Source organism: Cnephaeus nilssonii (assembly GCF_951640355.1).
Source record: "Cnephaeus nilssonii genome assembly, chromosome: 16".
Lineage (NCBI taxonomy): Eukaryota > Metazoa > Chordata > Mammalia > Chiroptera > Vespertilionidae > Cnephaeus > Cnephaeus nilssonii.
In genome coordinates, this window is record NC_137087.1 from 19,667,580 (window position 1) to 19,685,549 (window position 17,970).

The 17,970-nt window shown below is 55.3% G+C and overlaps 1 protein-coding gene across 1 annotated transcript in view; it reads right to left on the reverse strand.

Annotated features, from left to right (window-relative positions):
- LOC307112525 (cadherin-23-like) overlaps positions 1-17,970 on the reverse strand; it is a gene marked incomplete at both ends in the record, with an annotated part of 282,465 nt that overhangs the window by 129,374 nt on the left and 135,121 nt on the right. Inside the window, one exon of the mRNA XM_079793252.1 lies at positions 15,402-15,480. Coding sequence (XP_079649378.1) covers positions 15,402-15,480 — 79 coding nt within the window. The remainder of the gene's footprint in view (positions 1-15,401; positions 15,481-17,970) is intronic.

The window sequence follows — 17,970 nt, forward strand, 5'->3', positions numbered from 1 at the left end:
CCGGGCTAGGGAGGTGTTGAAGGTGTGCGCGGCCAACTGGACTTCCTCCTGGACACAGCTGACGGAGACAGAAATTCTGAGGGAGAACTGAGAAGGGAATAACCGTCGCACTGTGTGATTCGATGCTATTTCATGCCCCACCCGTGCGTCACTTAACATCCTCCCTCGGGAATCGGTGCCTGGGGAAGCTGCGGTCCTGCCCCAGGCCCACCCCCAGCACTCAGTCTCCCGGATCTCGGGGGCCTTATGGAAAACACCGGCCGGCCGGTCAGCAAATGCTGAGCAACTTTTCCTATGCTTACCTCCCAGCAAGCCCTCCAGCCTCCCGGCTTTCCAATTGCCATTCTAGAGGCTGTCTCCCCAAGACCACCGAGAGTGGAAGCTGGCTCATCGAGACCTCGATAAGCATCTGCTGTCCCTACCGATGTCTAAGAGGACCGACGGCACCCCAGGACTCAACTCCCCATTGCAAAGTGGTCCCTTACGTCTCAACTAAACCGCTCTTGTGGACATTTACGATTCCCACCGTCATTATGAAGAAAACCAGTCACTGGCCCCTTTAAAATAACCCTTGCTCTGCTGGGCGTTGTTGCAAAATGCCCTTCAGCCTCTGCTTTCAGGATTCAAAAGCGCTGCACTGATGTGGTCCTTCAGAGCGGCCCTCGCGCAGGGGCAGCGGGAGGAAGGGGAGGGCAGTGAGCTGGGAAGAGGCAGCCGGATCCCACCCCACTTCCCCACGAAGGAAACTCCTTGGGGAGGGGGTCGGGATGGAGCAGAGCCCAGCAGAGTAAGACGATGAGCAATATATTATTCTGTGCCAGAATGTTTGTTCACTTCAATCAATGTCTGAAAAATATCTGCCCTGAAATCTCTGTTTCCAGGATATTGGTCAAATATTTGAATGGGGCAGCCAGTTAATTGACTGAGGCAGAGCACCTGACAGAGGCAGAGGGAGAGGCTGCGGGCCCAGGAAGACAGCAGAGCCCAGAGCTGGGTCTGGTGGCTCCCAAACCCGGGCGGTACCACCCCGTGCCCAGGTCAGGGGGAGGAGAGAGGCCAGAGGTGCTGGACAAGTGTGGGTTCTGGAGCCAACCTGCTCACCTCCCACCAACCACCTGACCCCGGGCAAACGGGACTCAGTTTCCTCATTTGGAAAACGGGGTAACAGTAGTGCCCACACCTGGCGTTATTGGGAGGGTTAAAGATTGATGCAGGTGGAAGCATTTCGACTTGTTCCCAACCCTGGAAGTATTAGCTCCTATTGCGAAGTTATTATTACCGCTCAGCTGGTGGCTGAAGCTTCCCCAGTGAGCCTCACGCTGCAGCAGGGCTGAAGAGGGGTTCCCTGAATGTGTGCTCACACCCGGCCCTGCGGCTGGCGACTCTCCCTTCCTCACAGTCTTTCCAGTCATCCCCCGAGACTGTCTTCCCCTTCCCAACCTCCGGAAGTGTTTGCTGCGTCCTCCATGCTCAGGCTGTTTCGGCCGATGACCTGTGCAGTTGGGTTCTTCCTGGGACCCACACTGGACATGTCTGGAACTGGTGGGTGGGTTTGCAGTGGCTGCCATTTTGGCTACAAGAAAGGTCCCTCTCCTTTCTTGTTTTTAAATTGCTTTAAAACATGGGTTCTATAAGAGCGACGGGGTGGGAAGGTGGCATGTGGCCCTGTCTGGCCTTACAGAGAGAAGGACTACAGGCTGGAGCTGGTGGGGAGAGGAGGAGTCCCTGTCCCTGCCCATGACCCATTTTGTCCCAGGGCCATGGGGTGTCCAGGGGATGCTGGGTCATTCCAGCGGCTCTGGGGGGCCCAGTGAGTTACCCACCTCCAGTGGCTTGGTATAGGGGATGCCCACAAGGGGTCAGGGACAAAAGACCAGGTCAGTTAAACAGCACTCAGGAACCGCCTCTCTCCCCACCCCACAGAGGCCCTGAAATGCTTGGAGATTTTATAGAGAACAGAAGTCTTGGGTTTGGCAGGCAAAGAAGACAGGCACGAGCCAGGGACATTTATATTTCTAGAGATTCCATTACCACCCACAAGCTGAGGATCCCTAGTATCTTATATGTGCTGGTCACCAGCCAGACCATAATTATCTTAGATAAACCTTAATATTCCCATTTTACAGATGAGGAGACTGAGGCACAGACAGAAGAAATAACCTGCTAGATCACCGGGACTTGAGCCAAGTTGCCCCTGAGAAGGGGGTGTGATCAAGGCTTCTCCCCCAGGGAGCCTTGCCCATAGCAGGCACATAATAGTGGTGCCAAGGAAACGCTGACAGGAATATACGTGCAGATGTCAACATTTTTTTGTCCCCCTGGGAAGTCATGAATCAGAGCTGCGTGGGGGCAGGAGGTGGGCGATGGGCTGAGCTAGTAGAACTCCATCTGCTTCCTCACCCTCTCAGCAGGGCACCCCAGGGCGTCTCCCTCCTTCAGCTCCCACCCCATCCTCTGCTCCTCCTTCCTGCTCCAGCTGAGCCCAGCTCAGGGAGACACGGAAACGGCCGTGTGGGGTTGTGGGTGACTTCAGGCTTAATATCTTTGTTACCATATTGCAAAAGGGCACACCTAAGACGGTGCCTTACGTTTAATCTTTCTCTTTTATTGCTTTTGCTCTTGTATGATTTAACCTTGCACTGCGTATCAAGCTGGATAAATAAAAACTTTTATTTCAGATTAGCCCCGGCTGGGGGCTGCCTTGAAAGCTGAGCAGTCAGTCATCCAGGGCATTAGATGAAAAAGGGAGCTGGGAATCTGAGCTGCTTAGAGGGGCTCATCTCAGGTTCAAAGCCCCTTAAATATCTGAGACCCTTTCTGAGGTGGGAGGGGCAAAATCTCCTCCCATGTCCACAGCCTAGGGAGGCTGAGGCAGGTGACCGAAATCTCCCCAGCCCCGCCAGCCTTCCTGCTCCCTCATGCTCCGCACCCTCGTATTTCCTTCCCGATGTAAACACTGCCTCTGCTGACCGGTTATCACTCTTCCCCACTAGAATGTGAGCTCCATGTGGGCAGTGACAGCGGCTTTCCCTTCATAGCTGGTCCTCAGGGTCCAGCATGGAGCCTAGCACATAGTAGGCACTCAATTAGTATTTGATTAACTCAATGAATGAATGAATAAACAAATCCTAGGGTTCCAGTCTGGCATGCAAACCATGGATTGGCACAAATTGTTTGGTTTCTTAGGCTGAATATCTGGATTTGAGTCCTGGGCCCACCACATGTGCACTGTGTGACCCTAAGCACGTTTCATGAGCTTTGTGAGTTTTAGCTTCTTTGTCCATGAAATGACTGGCCAGCCACATTCTGGAGTTGTGGTGGGGATGAGAGATGATTTATGTAGACCAAGGCAAACTCTCACTTCCGTTCCAAGAGAGACATATAAGATGTTCATAGTGCAGTTGTAATCAACCCCTACAGCCATCTATAGAAAAATGGATTAAATGTGGTATTTCACATAATGAAATAATATCCTACCCAATGAAAGAATAATATGTAAATTGACCGCACCTTCGCTACGTCCAAGCCACGCCCACCAGCCAATCAGGGCGAGTATGCAAATTGACCCAACCAAGATGGTGGTTAATTTGCATACACTGCGGGAGGGAGGAGTGAAGACTGAAGGCAGCATAGAAGAAAGAGGGAGGGAAAGTGGAAAGCAAGGCGGCTGCTGGAGGGAAAGCGCGGGCGGCACGTGCAGCCGCAGAGGCGGGCAGCGGCGGGTGGCAGCAGGCATGGCGGGTCGGGGTGCGCACGGCCGCGGAGGTGGCGGCGGCTGCGGGCGTGGGCACGGCGGGGCGCGCAGCGACGGCAGCAGCGGCAGTGGCGCGCGTGGCTGCGGAGGCGGTGGCGGCAGCGGCCGTGGGCGCGGCAGGGCGGGCAGGTGGGGCGGGGTGCACCCCACCTGCCCCACCCTGCCCACCACAGCAGGAGAGGTGAGGGGGCGGGAGAGGTGGCGGTGGCGGGAGGGAAGCCCGCCGGAAGTCTTGCAGGAATCTTCCTGCAAAACGGGCCCCTAGTGTAGTAATAAAAAGGAACAAATGATACCAAAAACATGGATGAACCTCAGATATATAATATTCAGTAGAAAACACAAGTCCCAGGAGAATGTGCATAATTCTATATAATAAAGAGGTGATATGCAAATTGTCCCTCACGCCCTTTCATCACAAGATGGCCGCCCCCATGTTGTCACAAGATGGCCGGCAGGGAAGGGCAGTTGGGGATGACCAAGCCTGCAGGGGAGGGCAGTTGGGGGTGACCAGGCCTGCAGGGGAGGGCAGTTGGGGGTGATCGGGCAGGCAGGGGAGCGGTTAGGTGTCAATTAGGCCAGCAGAGGAGCGGTTAGGGGCAATCAGGCAGCCAGGCAGGTGAGTGGTTAGGAGCCAGCAGTCCCGGATTGTGAGAGGGATGTCCGACTACCGGTTTAGGCCTGGTCCCACAGGGATCCCAGATTGGAGAGGGTGCAGACTGGGCTGAGGGACACCCCTCCAGTGCACAAATTTTGTGCACCAGGCCTCTAGTTTAAAAATAAAGTTCAGGGACAATTACATCTAAGCAATATGTTGTCCACATGTATATGACAAAATATTTTTTTAAAGCAAGGGAATTAAAAAGCACAAGATGCAAAGATGATTATGTGGACAGGTAGATGGGGGATGGGTTGGAGGGGGGACCCAGGCAGATGTTAGGTATGGGTGATGATCTAGCTCTTGGGTTAGCTGGTGAGTTCACAGATATCCACAATATTATTAAGATTAATAATGAAACTAAAGAGCCCCACAGGGACCAACGTTGATCATGACCCAAGAACTATGTGTAAATCAGTTGTGTGCCTGAAGTATGCCAAATTAAGAAAGAGAAAATGTCAAAATAAATCGTTGCCAATTTCATAATTGTCCATAGATCTCAAAGCCCTGGGAAGTCCAATGTAAAGCAATTATGTTAAAGATGAGAAAAAAGTTGAAAAACAGCCAACTTTTAAAAATGAGACAAATGCCCGTTGACAAAGGGAAACTACATTAGAACTCCCGCCCCCCCCCCCCCCCCCCCGCCCCAAGTAACCTGTGGCCATGAACTAGAATCACCCTCAGCCCCCGAAAGCATCCTTGGCCATGACTGTCTACCAGCCCCAGGCACACTGAAGAGGGGTCCCCTGAGCGGAGCTGAGGCCCATTGCCTGCCCACCTGGATGTGGACGCAAAGGGTAGCAGAAGAGGTTCTGCTTGGACCTAAGGGGGAGGTCTTGGGGTTCATGGGGCACTCAGGAGGCAACATAGAGTCGCAAGCAAGGGACAGATACTGCTGCCCATGAAGAGGGTGTGGGAAAGAGGAGATGCAGGAAGGGAGGGTTTAGGACCGTGGGGCAGTGAAACCCGCTGACCACTGTTATTCATGGGAAAGAAGCAAGAGGGAAGCCATGGGTGCCAACAAAGAGCGGACAGGCGGCGTTAAAGGAGGGTAGAAGAACACAGAACAAGACTCTGGCTCTTCACGAGGGCGAGCACAGAGGAGTGCTGGAGCAGGAGGGAAGTTGAGAGGAGGGAGAAGACATGGGGAGATGAAGGGCAGGCATTCCTGTGGCTCATCAGCAGGAGTGTCGTGTCCGTGTGGTAGTTCATAGCTGCTTAGGTGTGGTGGTGGGAGATAACTCAATATGCCGGTGTGTTTGTATGATTACATATAGAGAGCCCCCAGAGCACTGTCCCTCGATATTTTGGAAAGCAGAGAGCCATGAGATGCAATGGGATACACTTGGACACATTCATTCCAGCTCTAAAGAGAAGGCCTGCCACTGCCCTAGTGGCAGCTGGCGGGCTGGGTAAGCAAGGCTTGGCGGCCCACCCAGGCTCAGAGGGAAAGTGTGCTGGGATCGGTTAGTGATGTCTGCCTTGCTATGGGACTGGGGAGTTCTGGCACATGTGCTGACACGGGTCGAGGCAGTCACCGGTGTAAATAGATCGGCTAGCCTTAGGAAATGTCCCCTTCTGCCTAGGCCACCGCCAGCACCCCAGAAACCTAGACTCAGAATTAGAAGCTTCTTTGGTTCCTCCTTTTCTTGCACCATTTTCGGTGCGTCACCAGAGCCTGCTGACTCCTCCTGCACGTCTCTACAGCGACCCCGCTGCCCTCCCCTGGACGGGTGCCAGCGCCCATGAGCAGACCCCTCTTCCAGTGCTTCCTGCGCTGACCATCCAGACCTCCCACAGGTGACTCTCTGATGACCCCGAGTTCACCCTCCCCGCCCCAGCCCCACTTCTTTCGCCTTCTATGCCCTCCACCAACTGGCCCCCGCACCCAACTCTGATCTGCCCTTCACCTCTCCCAGGCCACCTGGGCTTCCACCAGGTGGGCCGCTCCCCCCTGTGCCCGGCCAGATGCCCTGAAGCTCCGGAGGCTTCCAAGCACCCACTGTGCTACCCAACAAGAGCGCTGGCGTGCGATTCAGATAGCCAAAGCCTTCTGCTTTTTCCTGAGTTTTCACTTCTCTGGGGGGAGAAAAATGCCAAGCAGCTTAATCACAAGAGCTTTGATGTGTTTCAAACGATGGTCTCCTGTGATAGCTGCCCCCTGCCAGGCCATGGCCGAGGGCGGGAGGGGGGGTTGTGGGTTTGTGCAAGCCTGACTGTATCTGATTATTCTCCCTCCCTTCACATACTTGCACACACACACTCTCTCTCACACACAAACTCACATGTACTCACACACACTCACATACACACACTCACACACACTTGACTCACACACATTCACTCACATACACACACACACACACGCACTCACACACACGATTCACACATTCACTCACATACACACACACACTCTCTCTCTCTCTCTCTCACATACACACACACACACACTTACACACTCACACACATGCAGCCTTCACTTCAAAGCACTCAGTGTATTTTCAAGAAATGGCCTCACTTGATAACATTAAAAGTAAAATCCAGAGTGGAGTGAAGGCTTTGCCTTTCACTAATATACCTGGGCAGGTCCCCGTGAGGCTGCTGGTGGTGAAACCACTGCTTTTCAAGCGGGGAGGGAGCGTTTCAGCCCTGACACTGCTCACCTATTCTTTGTTAGGCCGGTATTTCTCAACCAGTTTTTCATTATGCGCCCCTCCTCCATTTGAGACACTTTTCCTAAGCACCTCCCTACCACTCACCGAAAATGTCAATACCACGGATATAACATATCTGTATGTATATCTAAGCTTTATACATAAAAAGAGAAGGATACTTTTCACCCCTCGGAACAAGTGTTTGCCCCTTGGGAGTGATGTCTAGCAACACGTGTTCTTCTAGACCAGCGCTTCTCAAAGTGTGGTCCCCAGAGCAGCAGCGTCAGCATCACGTGGAGCCCCCCGCTGCAGTGGGTTTAGGGTAGGGTGCAAGATTTTGCATCAGATGACACTGATGCTGCTGGTCCAGGGGCCCAACTTCGTGAACCATTGCAAACTGGGTGTATATCGGAGCCGGAGAGACTTGGGCTCAAATCGCTGCTCTTCTGCTTAGTAACCGTGACCCTTGGCCAATCTCTGTAACTCTGTGAGCCTTGCTTTCCTTGTCTACAAATGGAGCAATTGTCTCCCTCGTGCACTATCCTATCTAATAAAGAGGGAATATGCTAATTGACTATCACTCCATCACAAAGATGGCTACACCCACAGCAGAGGCCAAGTTCCCATAAGGAGCCTTAATGAGCAATCAGCAGGGACCTGAGGCTATGCCCTCCTCCACCCCCATGGGGCTTGACAGGGGACCTCAGGCCATGTCCCCCATCTGGCGGGGCTTGACAGGGGATCTCAGGCTGTGCCCCCAACCTGGCAGGGCTTGACAGGGGACTTTAGGTCACACCCCCCACCCGGCAGGGCTTGACAGGGGACCTCAAGGTGAGCTTCCCGTCCTGGTGCTGGGCTAGGGGACCTCAGACTGCTCCCCCCACACCAGCACCAGGCTGGGGACCTCTGGCCATGTCCCCCACCCCAGCACTGGGCCAGGGGACCTGAGGCTGTGCCCCCCTGCCTGGCGGGGCTTGACAGGGGGCCTCAGGCCATGCTCCCCACCCAGCAGGGCTTGATGGGGGACCTCAAGGTGCACCCCCAGTGCTGGGTCAGGGGAACTCAGGCCGTGCCCCCCGCCCAGCAGGGCTGATGGGGGACCTGAGGCTGCACCTCCCTGCCAGTGGGGCTTGATGGGGGACCTGAGGCTGTGCCCCCCTCCCAGTGCTGGGCTGGGGGACCTGAGGCTGCGCCCCCCACCTAGCAGGGCTTGACAGGGGATCTCAGGCCGCATCCCCCACCCAGCAGGGCTTGACAAGAAATCTCAGGCCGTGTCCCCCACCTGGCGGGGCTTGACGGGGGATCTCAAGGCATGCCCCCCGCCCCGGGCTGGGCTGAGGGACCTCAGGCCATGCCCCACGTCCTGGCGTCGGGCCAGGGGACCTGAGGCTACGTCCCCTGCCTGGCGGGGCTTGACAAGGGTGGGACTGGCTGAGTCTGGATCTAGCCCAATGGGGGGGGGGGTAGGGGCGGCCGGGTCTGGGTCTCACGCGATTTTGAGGTGCATGTGGGTGGGCAGGGACTTGACTCTGGCTCCCATGGTGCGCCCCAGACTCTGACAGGAGGAAGGTTTTCATATACATTTTACTAATTTTCTTTCATCTCTGACACTTCTATTATAGAGAAAGGGCAAATAGCAATATTAAATTATTTCCTCTAATTAATCCCCTTTTAATGTGCACGAATTTCGTGCACCGGGTCACTAGTTGTATGATAAATGTGTTCGGCCAGTGCCTGACACACAGCAGGCACCCAATAAAGCTCTCCCCTCCCCCCACCTCTGGGGGGGGGGGATGCTACAGAGCTGCAGAGGGCCAGGGAAGCAGGGTCAAGGGGGGAGGGGGAGGGAAGGGGTGATGGGATGATGGGACAGGTGGCCTCTTCAGCCTCCAGAGAGGACAGTGGAGTGTGTCAGGGCTAAGGGGGCTGTCACGCAGGGCAAAGCGCAAAGTGCTGGCGTGGACTCGCTCAACAAATCCTCCTACCCCAGGTGGCAAGGGCCCTCCTGGCACTGGAGAGGAGTCTGGCATCAATTAAGAGGAGAGAAGCAAGTGACAGAACTCATCAGTCTAGTATGTGTGGAAAATGAAAACCCTTCCAATACAGGGAAAAGGATTCAGACCTCAGAACCACCTGGAGGGCTGGTCAAACGGGTTTCTTAGGCCCCGCCCCCGAGTGTCTGACAGCAGTTCTGGGTGGGGCCTGAGAATTCGCGTCTAACAGGTTCCCAGGTGCTGCTGCTGGTCCATGGCTCCCACTTTTAACCTTTTGCACTCGGATGTCGAGTGTGACTCGACACGGTTAGCATCGGTAGCAGCTCGTATGTCGAATTGTATTGAATGTATCAATAATTTGAAATATAAAAAAATCCAAATAAATAAGTTTGTATGAAAAGAAACTCCAGTTTTTTATTCTACTGCCGCGCTTTGTAAAATCTGGGGTATTTAAAAAATTAAATCCCGAGTAGAATAAAGGAATCAAGAAAAAAGCAAGCGAGTGCAAAGGGTTAAAACCACTGCTCCACAGGCTCTGGCAGACAGGCTCCCTGTGGCCGGTGCCCAAGAGAGGATGGACAGTCCGGTGCTTGTGGGACGAGGATGGCAGGACCGAATCCTGGGCTGTGGCGCCCCTGGGCTGACTGAGAGCCTGCGACCAGGGCTCCGGGCCACCTGGGTGAGCCTGGCTGGGCGATATGTAAAAGCACAGCCAGCAATACCGGCTTCGGACAGCATGAGACAGGCTTGCTTTCCCCACCGATGGGCGGCCGGCAGGAGGACAGTGGCTGACATCTGCTGAAGGCTTACTAGACACTCCCCAATGCCACTCACTTCATGTAATTGTTTCAATGACTTTTATTTTCACAACTCTGAGAGAAAGATACCATTGGCCCCAGTTAAGAGAGGGGGAAACTGATGCTTTGAGAGTTTCAATCACTCACTCAAGGTCACTTCGCTGAGAAGAGAGGACCCTCTCTGAGTAGTTGGGAGTTAAATGAAGCAAGTTGCCTGGCCAAGGGGGCTTTAAAGGCACCTCAGGCCAAGGGCCTGTTCTGGGCTCCTCCCATCAACTGCCCCACCAGTGACACCCTGTCAGCGTGGCCTCCTCGCCTCCTGAGGCTCTGTCTGTCTCTGTGCGCCCACTGTGATGCCAGCTGGGGACGGGACACTGAGGGCAGCCTCCCCACTGGCCTGCTTGCTCCCTCCTGCCCTTCTCCAACACCCTGGCTCCAGTGGGACCACACGGACTTCACACAAGGCCCCTCTGACCACATCCCTTCCCTGCTGGACTGCTCCCTGCTGCCCTCAGGGCCAAGGTCGGGCATTGTCCTGAGCCGGGCATTCCACACCCTGCATGGCCAGGCCCCACCTCCCTTTGTGGCCTTCTCTCCCCACGGCCTTGAGTGCTGCGCTCAGCCGTGCTGAATTACTGCAGTTCCGTGGACACCACACTCTCCTACTCTCGGATCTTGGTACACGCTGTTCCCTCTGCCTGCAGCAGACCCTCCCTCCACCACTCCCGGCTATTCCAGCTCACCCGTCAGGGGGTGGCTTGGATGCTCTGTGAGTCGCCTCACCCTGATGATGGCGGGGAGGCACCCCCTCCCGTAAGTTCTTTCTCAGTTAGTACGGATATTTTCAAACGCACACAAAAGTAGAGAGGACAGTCTAACAGACGCCCTGAGAACCATCCCTCCATGGCAACAATTATCAACATAGCCCGTGCTTCTCTTCACAGCGTCCCACCCGCCAGGGTATCACAGTCTGCCCGCCCCCCACCCCCCCCCCCCCCCACCCCCCGTCCCAATGCAAGTTCTTTTGGCCCGGACAGTGCCTCCACCTCCCCCTGCCCCAGCCTCAGGACATTAGCACAGGTCTTGGCCCAGAGAAGAGTCCCCCTTTGTTGAGCATTTGCTGTAAATTCAGAATCTAGTTCACTGAATCCACAGAGCACCCCTGGGAGGCACGGGCTATTATTACCTCCATTTACAGATTGGAAAACTGACGCTCGGGTTACACAGCCGGTCAGTGGTGGAGAGCAAGCCAAGGCGGTCTAATTCGGGAATGGCACTACCCATAGAAATACAGTGCGAGCCACAGGGGTTATTTTAAATTCTCTAGTAGCCACTAAAAAGGTGAATTAATTTTTATAATATGTTGTATTTGGCTCAGTATATCTAAAATATCATTTCAACATGCCATCCATATAAGACATTATTAATGAGCTATTTCACCACCTGTTTTGCATACTACGTCTTCAAAGTCCTGTGGGGTTATATGTACAGCACATCTCGATTCTGACTAGCCCGTCTCAAGTGCTCAAGAGCCACTGCACTGGCCAGCACAGCTAGTGGTCACCTCCCGGACAGCGGCCCTAGAGCCTGCCCTCTCAACCACTTCTCTGCTTAAATGAGTGGAGGAGAAAATGAGAGAACAGGACTCCCAAGGACCCCTGGCCTTGATGTTTCCTTGGTAATTAATAATGCTTAATATTTGATGGCCCTTTGGAGTCTCCCTGGCACCATCTAGTCTGCCATGGAGATTAGTCACCCTGCTCGCTGGATGAGAATTATGGTGCTGAGAGGGGCCAAGCGCTTGCATGGACACACTGCTGCAGGCGGCCGCGCTGGGCCGCAAACCCACAACTCTGGACTCCAAGTCCAGGGCTCTGCGGGGAAGTGGGGCGAGGCTGCCCCTCGAAGCAGGACTGTCTGTGTGGCAGAGGACGTCTGCTCAGACGCCAGGCGGCCGGCTATTGGGACGGAGGCTGCAGAGCCCTGTTCTGGCCAGGCCCCGGAGGAAGTGGTGCCCTTGGAGAGTGGCAGGCCAGGCCGGGCCCAGGCAGAGGACGGGGCCCATGCCAGGTCCTCCATGGGAAAGAACTCTGTCATCCTTCAGTCTCAGTTTGGCCACGAGAGGCTGAGAACAAATTGGTGGCAATGAAGCCATAACTTACCTCTGAAGGCCTCTTTGTTCTTGGCAAACAGAGGGGTCATTAGTAATGGGGAAAGCAGTGGTGTGCAGACATAAATCCCCAGCTGCAGGGCTGATAAACAGCGTGGAGGGGACCAGGCCTCAGGGAGCCGGCAGGTTAACCATGTGCCAAGAGTCACTGTGGGCTCAGGCCTGTGTCCATCCAGGTGCAGACTGAGCCATCCCTGCCCAGGCTCTGGAGGCACCCGGGGACTTGGTCACCCACAGTGGCCCTAAGGACTCCCACCTGCTCTGGGAGCCCCCGAGGCCCCCGATCTGCCTGTCAAATGAAGCGGGTCGCAGAGCACCCAGGGCTGGAGCAAGCCCCGCCGGGCACTCAGGCCCAGCTTGGGACAGTCAGCATGAAGCTGCCCTTGTGGGCACCCCTTCTTCCTGCTTCAAGATGCAGGTGTGAGGCCAGAGCCTTGCAGGCAGTGTTCTGTGCAGCCGTGTCTACAATGGTCGAGGGAAGTAGAGCCGAGGCCAAGTCCCAGCCTTCTGTCGCCTGCTCCCCTGGGGATCTGCCCTCCGGCCCGTCTGCTGCTGTAGGCTCTTACTGAGGCTGGCTCGCAGGGAGACCACAGCAGGCCGGGGCCGGAGGGGAAGGGCAGGCAGGAACAGGAGGGTGGCTACTGGTGAGCCAGGTCTCAGGATGGGAGGGAAGAAAAAGAGGCCTGCCTTTTCCTCAAGCTGTCAGAAAGGCTTCGGGTGGGACTGAGCAGTGACAAACAGGCCTGTAGCGGCTGCCCTGCGACTGTGGTCCAAGTGCCACCTTACCAAGGATGGCAAATATGTGCCACAGTATGAATGGTCCTCTCTCTCTTTCCACACCCACAGCAGGTTCTACCAATTGAATACAGCACCCGGTCTGTTTGGCTTCATGGTCCTCTTCAGGCAGCCATCACCAATCAATCAGAGTTGGCATGTGAGAGGAAACCCATTTGTCATCCTTTCTAAAAGCCCCAAAGCACATCTGTGCTGGCGGCGGGAATCGAATAAAGCTATGCTAAGTGCTCTAGGACTTCCAGAAGTTTCTGCCACCTGCCCCCACCCTCACCCACATCCCCTACCTGTAGGTTCACATCCTGAGTCTCCCTTCTCATCTTGTTGTTTGCACTGGGAACTTGGTCCAGGAAAGTATGTCGCTGGACACTCATAGGAAGCATCCTATGGCAATTGTCCCCAGATTCTAAGCTCCAAGCCCAGGCCAGACACCACAGCCTCAGCAGCTCCACCCTCTAGCCTCCTGCTCCAAGGAAAGGGGGAAGGAGGAAGAGCTGGCTGGGGTCATCTGTGAAAATCGGAGAAGACCTGGGGGTGAAGGGCAGTCCACCTGGCACCCAGCATGGACCTGGAATGGACCAATGCCCTGCAGAATGGCCTCCCAGAGTCACTGCAGGAATTTCCGGTCTGGCCATGACCTCAGGCCAAGCCCTGGCTCCCTGCTCCCCAGCCCAGAGGCAATGAGATGAGGAGACAATCCCCCACTCAGACAGGTGTCCCCTTCACTGCTGGCCCCCTGACTCCATCACCCTGGGGGCTCACTGGTATTCCCTCCAATCTCCAGTGCAAGTTCCTTGTCACCAGGAGGTACTGGCTTTACTTCCCAGTTTGAAAAATGCATGGAGACCAGCAGCAGCCTGGGCCACCCTCCTCCTCTGCCCACCAGAGGGGACTCCGCCTCCGGCAGAGCGGCTTCCTTCCTAGGACCGGCCTGTCCACAGCCCGGCCTAAGGACCACCTGCATCTGACGCCTGGGAGCTGCGAGAAAGGACCACCCTGGCCACCAGCCCAGGCCTCCACAGTGAGGGTCCCTGTCAGTGCCAGGGACTCAGCATGTTTGGGAGGAGCCCCCCGCGATTCTTGGCTTACTAGGGTTTGAAACCCCACTACCCTAGAGTAATATCCATTCACTCATTTACTCCACGAGTACATGTTGGGGCTTACTCTGCTGGCATCAGAACAGGGAAGCAGGGTTGGGGGAACAGAGGCCTAAACCCACACTGCTGCTCTGCACCTGAGCTGGTCTGGCAGCTCTGGCCTTGGGTCCCCTGGGCTTAGAGGTACAACAGCAGTCACGCCAGCAGCTACCGGTCACAGGGAGCCCCTTATACCCTTGATCTCCTGCATTTCCAAGGATGTGAGGGGTCTCCTTCCCTCCAACAAACCCCCAGCTTCCCAAGAGAATTATTAGCTTAGAGCAGTAATAACAGCTAATACTTACAAAATACCTCATATACATGCATTAAGCTCTTCACATATAGTACTGTCTTCTGACCTTTGAACCACCCATGGCAGGTACTCTTATTGCTTCTATTTTATGGATGAGAAACTGAGTTATGAGACCACTGAAGGCAATATGCTCAAGATCCCATCCTCTATGTTCATGGTCACTTCATCTGGTGTCTTTTGAGCTTTAGGGCAAAAATGCCCCCAAATGCCATTCCCTATCCTTGAGGGTGTGGTAGAGAGGTGTGATGGGGTGGACACTGGCCTGGTGGCCTGCCGTCCTCTTGGCCATCAGTCTGACCTGCCCACATGCACCAGGCTGGCCCTTCAGTGACTAGTGGGCAGAGCAGGGAGGCCTGTGTGGGCAGGGGTGAGAGGACAGGGCCTGTGTGGGCAGGGGTGAGAGGACAGGGCCAGAGCCAGCATCTGTACGTGAGCGAGCAGCTTCTCCTGGAGGTCTCACCAGCTCCGTGCTCCAAAGCCACCCGCCCTGGGACAGAGGGCGGAGCTGCTACTTCAGTCTCTGGGTGGAAACATGGGTCAGGGAATCCATCACCCAGAACCTTCTCTGTAGTCTGTCACTGCTCTGCTCAACCAAGAGGTCAGGGAGGGAGAGGAGGGCTTATGTGCCTGCCCCGCTAGAGTCCAGACGACACATAAATTTCTAATGGTCAGAAATGTGAAAAGAACATGAAACCAGCCCAAGCAGCTATTAGTTCTAAAATGATGTCAAAACATCATTTCTTTCTGTCATCACGTCAGAAAAGAAAACCCGGAGTACCACAGGAGGTTAGATGGGAGTCACCCAGGATCCAGGCTCAGAGCCCCCAGGGCCAGAGGCCTCAGACCTGGACACTGGCACACGCTCCTGCCCCCCAGCATCGCCCAAGAGCCCCAGACGTTTTAGCCTCATCCCAAGCTCCTCTCCTCCTCCCATACTGAGCATACTGCCTTGGGTGGTCTCAGACCTCAGTTTCTCCTCCTCTGCTCCTTCCTCCTTCAGGCAGTCAGTCCCTTTTCCAGGTCCTTTGGTCAGAGTTGGTCGTATCACTGTCCCACACACCCCTTCCCCAGAGCCCACACCCCTGCAGTGGCTCTTTCTCGATGGTGGTGAGGGCCCAGGGATAGCCTGGCCTTACCTGAGACGATGGTGTAGCCAATCCCGCGGGGACGTCCTTTGTCCTGGTCGATGGCGGTGATAACGCGCACAGTGGTGCCCTGGGTGGGAGAGAGAAGGGGCTTGAGTTTGGCTGTGCGGCCCCCAGCTGCTGCTCTCTTCCTTTCTAGCTGTCCCGGAACCCGCAGCGTCCCTCTCAGGTGGGTGCTGCAAGGCCAGCCGGGGGAGGAGATGCCGGGTGCTCAGGCCTCAGGTGCCCCCCTCGCCCCTGGGACATCCACCGAGGCCCCCAGGCAAACACCTGCGTCCTCTGGAGAGGCCCGATCTTGCTGATACTCTCACTCGCCCTTCACCTCCCCATCTCCCACCATTTGGTGAGACCACCCAGGAGAGGAGAGCTGAGGGAGGAGCAGCCAGTCGGGGTACAACAGATCTGGCTTCCATTTCAATCACCCACCCAAGTGCTCTGTGGCCTTAGGAAGGTTGCTGCACCTCCCTGGTCTCAGTGTGCCCCACCTTAATATGAATAAAGCATAAACCCTGGGACCTTGTTTTCACTAGGACCTGAGTAAAGGGGAACATCAATAATCAATTACTCTAAGAATGAAAGCACCATAAATCCTAAACGCAAATGTCTCCAGGGATGACTGCAGCAACCCTGGGCCCTATGAACCATTGCCCCTCCAGCACCACAACCGGCAGTTCCTACCTCACATGGCTCTGCCCCACACCCCTTGTATTCTCCTGGCAGCACTAGAGGAGGAGGGGCCAGGAGCCAGAACTACCAGGATGGAGATGCAAGGGTCCCTGCTCTTGGGAGCACAGAGTCTGTGGCAAAGGGTCAAGGGCATATGCACGTACACTACATACATATGGGGTGCTGAGACACAGAAGTCCACCTGGAGGAGCTGGCAAAGGATCGTACATGTAGCAACCTTTAGGGTGGAGTCATAAAGAATGAGGAGGAGTTTGCCAGGGAGAGAAAATGAAGGGGAAGGCGTTCCAGGGAAAAGATACAGCACAGGCAGGGGCTGGAAGAACCGAACTCTCTAGGAAGAGATCCATGTGAATGGGCACCTTCAACTACCAGTTGGTTGATTAAGTGAATGAGTGAATGAATGAATGAATGAATGAGAGGATTCTGATATCACTACCACTTGCTGAGTCACTAGCTCAGAGCAGCTTTCACTTTGTCCCCCAGGCCCTACCACACCGCTGTCCAGACAGCCATGCCTGCTCACCATGCCTGCCTCAGGTCTGGCCCAGGCTGCAGTTTCCCTGCACCGAGGACAGCAGGATAGCCCTGTCCCTGTCCCCTAGGGAAATACCAACCCTGACATCTGCTTTCATAATAAAGGGCCCCCTGGCCTTGGTGCCTCTCACCCACTCATCAGCTGAAGGCTGAATCCCGCAGGCTGCGCCCTGCATCCCCATCTGAGCACCTTCTCCTGGGACGAGAGGCTGATTTCCTGACACGGGCCCCCTGAGCTGGAGGGTGGGGCCCTAGGGTGCAAGGTGCCTCCCTTCCAACCCCTCCTGGTCTCACCGCCAGGACACAGGAGGGGCGCCCACCATCTCACCCTCCCCAGCCGATGCTGCCCCTGCACAGCTGTCTCTCCATCTCTCCTGGAGCCCCGGGGCACAGCCCAGAACAACTCCCGGTCGGCTGAGAGGTGAGAATGTTCCAGGAGAAATGTCTCCCGCAGAGAGATGGACACAGTCCAGGGGCCGAGGCTGTGCAGAAGGCAGGCCAGACCCCTCCTTTGAGCTCCTGCCCAGGGACGGCAGCTCTGGCTAGATCCCTGCGAGAAACGGACTGTTCGGAAGAAGCCAGAGAAAGACACGGTCAGATGAGCCTCCCACCTGGTGGGCCCTGAGGACCCGAGTGGTGCCAGAGCCTGTGAAGCACCAGCTGCAGCTGGAGCTGTCCTGTCTCGAGCAGCCACGCGGTGTCACGGCTGCAAGCATTTCCTGTGTACCACCTCACTTCCCGCTCACAACTGCCGAGACAGCCCCATTTTAGAGAGGCAGAGACTGGGGAACAAGAGTTAAGCAGCCTTTCCAAGCGAATGATGAAGCCAGGATTCAAACTCAGGGACTTTGGCGCCCAAAGGGTCTTGCCTGCCAGGCGGCGCTGCCTCTGCCACAGTCTCTGTTTCAGTAATGATGACGGTTATCTGTGAAGGTGGTTGCTATCGTGCTTCTAGACCAAGCACTTCACAAGCATTAACTCAGGCCAAATTTGGGGAAACGTACTTAGCCCACACCTGCCTCGGAGATGCGCAACAGGTGTTACTAGGGTTAAGGCTCCTGGAAGTAGTCAAGTGGCAAGGAAACCTGGTACCTACTAGCAGTCAGCAGATGTGCGTCACTGCAGATTGCCCAGGACCAAACCAGAGAGGGTCGGACCTGCATTACCACCATTTGTCCACCATCCAGAACTGAAATATCATTGCTGTTATGTACACATAAACAATTGTTGGACATAGAAATCGGGACTCAAAAGAACTGTTGGCCCAGAAAGAAACTCACTATAGACTGATTCATTTGCCTCTCAGCATAGCCATTATTGCTTGTCTTATTTTCGGTTC